This window comes from Pyxicephalus adspersus, chromosome 3 (assembly GCF_032062135.1).
Source record: "Pyxicephalus adspersus chromosome 3, UCB_Pads_2.0, whole genome shotgun sequence".
Classification (NCBI taxonomy): Eukaryota; Metazoa; Chordata; class Amphibia; order Anura; family Pyxicephalidae; genus Pyxicephalus; species Pyxicephalus adspersus.
In genome coordinates this window covers 56,475,154-56,481,880 of record NC_092860.1, presented here as the reverse complement: position 1 = coordinate 56,481,880, position 6,727 = coordinate 56,475,154, and the positions used below count along the sequence as shown (strand labels likewise).

General features: G+C 39.9%; 1 protein-coding gene across 3 annotated transcripts in view; it reads left to right on the top strand.

The window, feature by feature from the left end:
• Positions 1-485: 485 nt before the first annotated feature.
• The window catches only part of R3HDM4 (R3H domain containing 4), a 29,463-nt gene continuing 23,221 nt past the window's right edge, over positions 486-6,727 (top strand). For 2 of the 3 annotated variants that reach the window (XM_072404784.1, XM_072404786.1), the window contains exon 1: positions 486-615. In XM_072404784.1, coding sequence (XP_072260885.1) covers positions 560-615 — 56 coding nt within the window. In that variant the 5' untranslated portion in view covers positions 486-559. Of the gene's footprint in view, positions 616-719; positions 1,115-6,727 lie in introns of those variants that run through there. The other variant, XM_072404785.1, reaches the window with a different exon arrangement.

The window sequence follows — 6,727 nt, the reverse complement described above, 5'->3', positions numbered from 1 at the left end:
TCCCAGGTTTGAAACTTAACTTGGACTCTGCATGGAGTGTGCAGGATCTTTGTGTGTTTGTCTGGGATTCCAAAAACATGCAGTTGGGTAAATTGGCTTCCCATAAAAATAAATAAAAATTGACCTTATGCTGTGTTAAAGACATATGACTGAGTTAGGAATATTAGATTGTGAGCGCTATATAAATCCTTTTTAGTTATTTTATCAAATAAAGGCAACATTTCAATAGTAGAAGCAGGGTTGTGATGGCAGTGAGAGTCTGTTGATATAGAAACTCAACTATTTTTTTTTGTTTGGTCTCATTAAAGTGCATTTCATATTCCCTCAGTTCTTAGTTGTTTACAATGAAACTTATGTCACTTGCTTTGGATTTTATCTTGGAAAGCCTCCAAATAGGCAGCCCTAGGACACAGCTATACCTCCCCACCCAGATAAGGTGAGTCAGCACCGTCACATCATAAACACGGATGACGTCACTACCCAGGCAAGAGAGATACGCCCGTGTGACGTCACTTCCGTCGGGATCGAAGAAGACAACCGAGCTTGTACTAACCTTAAGATGGTGAATAACCGGGTTTTTGAGAGTGAAGGAACGCTGGAGACCGAGGGCCCTCGGTGAGCTGGCGGTGGGAATGTAACGGAGAGCGAGGGAAGAAGTGACAGCTGGAGGGGGTGGTGGGTTCTTCCCAGCTGTCTCACTTGCGTCTGTGCAATGTGTCACCTTCCTCCTCCTCCTCACAGATCTATCTGTACTCCTTTCAGGGGATGATACTCTGTGTATGGTGTGCTGTAGCTTTATTTATTACATGTGATTATTGAGCTTCACATTTCTAACAACTCAATATGGGGTTTGCCTATTTGTGGCTGGGGCAGACTTTTTCTCCTCTGTCTAGATGTTGACATGTTAATGTAAAGCTGACAGGTGCCATGCTGAGAAACTCATAGGCTGATGTTTGGCTCTGAGGACTTTGTCCTTCTGAAGTAGTAAGTTGTGAAGCAATGCATTGGTTGCACCATTGTATTTGTTAAAGCTGGGACATTTCAAAACTACCCTTTAAATGCCTTTTTATTGGTACCCTGAGCAAAAACTGACGTTCATCTTTTTCAACACAAGGTAAATAATTCTGCAATTCTATCCCCGGATATCAGATTTTGTGTAAACCTAATAATGAATACATAGCTTACTCCATGCTTTTAAAAAACACGGCGATAAAAAGTGGCCGCCTTGTAGACCATGGCACTTACTATGTAAGGTGACAACGCTTACTGCCCTAGTTACAATACAGCAGTGGAGTTGTCACCCATGCATTAGAGGTAAAATATTACACAGCGTGTCAGGTCATTTATCCTTGCCAGGCAATGGGGAACCATATTGGTCTATGGGGCTAAACAATGATTTAAAGGATAGAATGTTCCAATCTGCTAAAGTTGTCTTCATGGTAGAATATCCAGTGGTCAGGTGTCTGCTCCAAAAACTGTTAAAATAAGATGATAATGAATGAACAAAATATTAACAGTTTAAATCAAATTATTTTTGACTTTTTTACCCTGGGGGAAACCCTTGAAATACAGTTCAGGTCTTAGGGGACCCCCTCTATAATTACTATATCCACAGCTCACAGTATATTAGTGTGTTGGTCAATAGGAAGAATGCTTCTTACATTGCTGGTCAGTAGGAAAAATGTCACCCTTACAAAAAGCCAAAAAGATAATTGGTGTGTGTCAAACAGAGCTGAGGCACAAATTGCTCATGGAACTCCTAATAATCTCTGGAGCAACCCTGGTTGGGAACACGGGTCTACACCCAACATCTTTTTGTTTTGTTTATTAATGTAAGTGATTTCTTCTGTAAATAAGCAATGTGTAACATATTGATGTCTACTACTTGGAAAAGGATGGGGGGGGTTCTGGTAGATCATTGACTTGCCAAGCTGCAATATCTAAAGCTAGCAAAGTAATTTCTTGTATTAAAAGAGGAATAGACTGCAGAGATGGAGATATAATCCTGCCCCTGTACAAAGCATTGGTCAGACCTCATCTGGAATATGCAGTCCTGTTTTGGGAACTAGTTCACAAAAAGGACATTGTGGAATTGGAGAGAGTGCAGAGAAGGGCAACTAAATTAATAAAAGGAATGGAGGAGCTCAGTTATGAGGAGATATTAGCTGAACTGAATCTATTCTCCCTTGAGAAGAGATGTATGAGGGGGGGATATGATCACCCTGTATAAATATATTAATGGTCCATATAGAGAACAAAGAACAAGAGGGCCCTCTGCGTCTGGAGGAAAAAAAGCTTAATCTCCGGATAAGGAAGGGATTCTTCACTGTAATGTCTGGAAAATGTGGAATCGGCTCCCTCAGGAAGTAGTTTCAGCAACTACTATAGATTGCTTTATGAAAAAGCTGGATGTTTTTCTAGAAGCACAGAATATAACTGGGTGTTAGGGCTCTAAAGTAAAAATAACAGTGACTGTTGTTCCAGGGAACATCTGATTGCTTAATGGAATCAGGAAGGAATTTTTTTTCCCCGGTTGAGGCAAATTGTACCAGGGTTTTTTTTTGCCTTCATCTGGGCCAACTATGTCTTATAGGGTTTTATATCTGGAATATGTTTATTTCCCTACTGGTTGAACTTGATGGACTTATTTCTTTTTTCAGCCTAACCTAGTATGTAACTACCGTTTGCAGGCTATCTTTAGCCATGTACTTTTCTAGGTCTCAGATTTCAGCCACAAGAACTGTGCCAGTAATGGCTGATGGGTAAGGAGTACACAGGGAAGTTGTTTGAGATTAAAGAGAGGAGGGGAGAAGGGAGCATGTATACAAATACCTTTGACCTTGTTTGCCTCACAGAAGTGCTCTCTCTGCTTGTGTTTTTCTGTAGAGAACCACGTTTTTACAGCTTGCAGTTAAGTGGTTTCATTCAAGATTATGGAAGTTGTTTAGTGGTAGACAGCAATTAAATTGCCTCAATTCATTTCAGTGCTAACCAGAGCATAGAGGTGGTTGAAGACTAGTTGACATCAGTGAACCACAGTAGTTCTGAACTAAGCCTAAGGGTACAGATAAAGTATCCGTTCCAACGACAAAAGACTCCACAATGCAGGAATGAGTGCTGTACATACAGCGCCGTTCTGCTTTATGGAGAGGGGAGGGGGAGAACGACGGAGCGACACCCTGCTGCTCTCTCTCGCCTTCACTTGTATTACGATCGTTTGTCGTCTGTGGATCCGTCAGGACGGACGACGGAATGTTGAGCACAGTACACACTGCAGATTTTTGTCTGATATCAGCCCTGAGGCCATCTGAGAATCATCTGCCGTGTGTACATAGCCTAACCTACAAAGTATGTAAACACATAAAAAAAACAATTACACCTAATAAATATTTTGTGCATTCTGAGACCTATGTTGGTCAACATAAATTGGTACAGTAAATAAAAATCTCTTAAATATTTTTCATGGTTGTATCAACTCTTTTAGCATGGGTGAACCCTTGAAATAACTTTCAGATCTTTCAGACCTACTATGATGACTATATCCACAGCTCACAGTACATTAGTGTGGTGGTCAGAATGCTTCTTACATTGCTGACCATTGGGAAGAATGTCACCCTTACAGATCACTTAAACTGACCTAAGAGTCACACACTGCTCATTGTTCAAGGAACCCCTAGCAGTCTGTGGAGGAACTCTGGTGTAGAAACACTGTAATCCAGGGTAGCCAAACATCTATCTGCCTTAAGGGCAGGAAATCTAACTAGCAACAGAGCACTCTATAAACTTGTATGGTTGACAATGTTTAGGCGTGCGGTAAAAATAGGTGTGGAGCATCTATAGGTATGACACTCCATCTAGTTAAAAATGGTTTTATAGGACAACCTTATTTTAAGATTGTGGGTAGCTTTACTCTCACCCAGGACAATGAAAGATGGGATTTTTGCCTGTTATCAGACAAATGAGCACCACTGGGACATCCTTTGATCTTTTCCTGACCTAGGCAGTGCTGCTAGTGGGGTGTGTGTTGTAAAGACTTTGTTGCCTCATATCTATTGAAAGGGAAGTGAACAACTGTCATTTGCAAAGGGAGCAAAGTTATCTACCTGAGTGAGCATTATAAAGGAGCCATTTCAAAGCTTATAAACCTATTTGTTTAAATCTGATTTGAAGAAAGAAAAGTATTCCTCTTCACATGGTAAACATACCCATGTTCTGTGCTCTTCCTCCAATCACCTGTGTGAAGGAAGCCTTAGAACCCATACAAACATGCATTGCTATCTGCTGAATTAGAGTACTTCCAAACATCTAACCTGTATAGTTCCTTGCACCCCAGTGTAGCACAGTCAGCTGTAGAAGGTGCATTAGGGGGTTATTCAGAATTGACTCTTAAACTTCTTGTAACATAAAATGTTATACTTTGACAAGCTGGTTATTTATGTCTGTGACCCCAGTCTGCGTTAGACCTTGTGTGGATATCCAATGACCTTCAGAAGTTTGAGCACCACTATTAAGTCACAATTGCCTTGCCCTAAGGCTGTCCTTCACTTGTAACCTTGGTGTCAAATATTTATTGTAAGAAAACTTATATGTGATGTGAGAGACTTTCATTGTTGCTGTTATGCTATGACAGTTATCTTGCTGTTTCTAAACGCTTCATTGAAAAAACTAAATGCAAAGTGTGTGACATATTGCTAGAGCTCATATTTCAATGCCTGAACTGTTTCTGACTGTGTGAAAGACTTTAGGCTTGTGTCTCCATAGTGATTTAATTATGTACAGCAGTTCCTGCTGATAAAAGTTTATTATATTAGTATAGGTGGATTTCCCCTTGATTCCATGGGTATCTGGTGGTGAAATCTGAACATCACAATGAAAAGGCAGTTTTAGGGGATTCTTTCATAGTGCTATATGTGTGCGGGACAGTTGTCAGCTGTCTATGTGAATAGGTTTACCCATAAAGGTTAGGGGGACAATAGGATATAGGAAAGATTCAATGTATTCAATTCCATAAAATATAATGCATTGTCTGTGCCTTCGTGCGGGAACTGACTGTCAGGGGCACAGATTTTAGATTTTAAAGGCAATTACAATTTTTGTTGCATGTAATGTCCCCACATTATTTTTCTTTACAATTCAAATGCCATACTTGTTTCCTTCCCTGTTTAGGAATCTGCTTCTACAATTCTTTTTAGCTGAATGTATTGGAATTCCTCCAGGGGAAGGGATATAGTAGAATATAGTTTGATTGTTCAGTAACATGCACTATATGCTCTGTATTTGTAAAGGTGCTGTGGATGAGAGATGGCGGCATGTTTGTGGCTGCATGGTTTTACCCAAAGGAACTTCTGCACCTTGTCCTACCCGAACTATCATTATGGCAAGTGATTTGGAAGCTTTGGCATTATTAGGCTAAATATGCTTTAAACAGCATAGGTATAAATTAAAAATATCAACAGAACTTTATTGGGGTGACCACTTTTCTGTTTTATAGGAATGGCAGCACCATTCCGCTTTAAAGAGATTTTTTTGTGATATTAAGCGTTGTCCCAGCTCATTTATCTGGCTCAGTGGTGTTTAGGCTGCTGCTTTGAGTGGAAATAAGTTATTTAGGTTTATGCAAACATTTACCCCACCTGCTACTAAATTGATGTACACTGTATAGGTTGTGCAAGATGATCTCTATTTCACAAGCTTAATTACGCTGACTGTTTAAGTAAGAGAAGTGAGAAGTAGAGGCGTTGCACATGATAGGTAGCTACATTTTTCTCTTTTCAAATCTGTCAACAAGAAAGTGAATATAATGACGTGCTATTATGTAAGTACTATCATTGCCACTGTACCAAACTAAAAAAAAAATGACTGGGTTTACCTTAGCTTGAATTTTGCAGAAAACAACTGAGATTAAATTCCTAACCCAACTTTACGTTTTTTTTTTTTTTTGTTTGTTTGTTTGTTTTTGTCTCTCTCTTGTTCTCCCAAACAGATCTCACAAAGATGCAAAAGAAGTTTGGGGAGATTCGGTCCTCTAATCTGTACCTAAAGTTTCAAATTCCCTTTTAAGAACAACTCCAGGAAATATTTCTTACAGGTCATTTTTGGGTGGACAGTGCAAAGTGCCTCTGTGGGGTTTTATATGTGAAAATATCACTGTTATCACATCTACAGAAGTTCCAATCCCTTCACAATGTTTGAAAGACAGCAGTTGTCCCCCATTGATTTCTTATGCCCTGACTACCCCAATGTCTGTTTATTAACACAAATGACAAAGTTGCACATATACAGTAGTCCCAGAGCAGCAACTGTTGTCTTTACTATTACTTTTGTCACATTACTAACTCCTCCGCTCCTGGTGGCTTTTTATTTCTGCTCAAAACTGAGCTTAGAGTTTGTCAGCTTCTATGGATAATGTAACTCCAGTACTTGGAGTTGAGTGCAGGAGTTGCATCATCTAATCAGTGAGGGGGATCGATGTCTCTACATTCGTAGAGCTGGTGGAGAAGATGTGGACACCCATCCCTGGAATGATGGAAGGTCTCTGCAGGGTGGCAACACAAGGTAAGTATGTGCCATACTGTACATACTTGCCCACCGCCCACCAACAATGTTGGTCCCGTTTTAAAAGTTTTTTTGCTTTCAATAGATTATTACATTTTTAACCACCTAACCAATAAGCCCGACCTTGGTACGGGCTAAAAAAAGTTACTATTTTCGATAACCCCGAACTTTT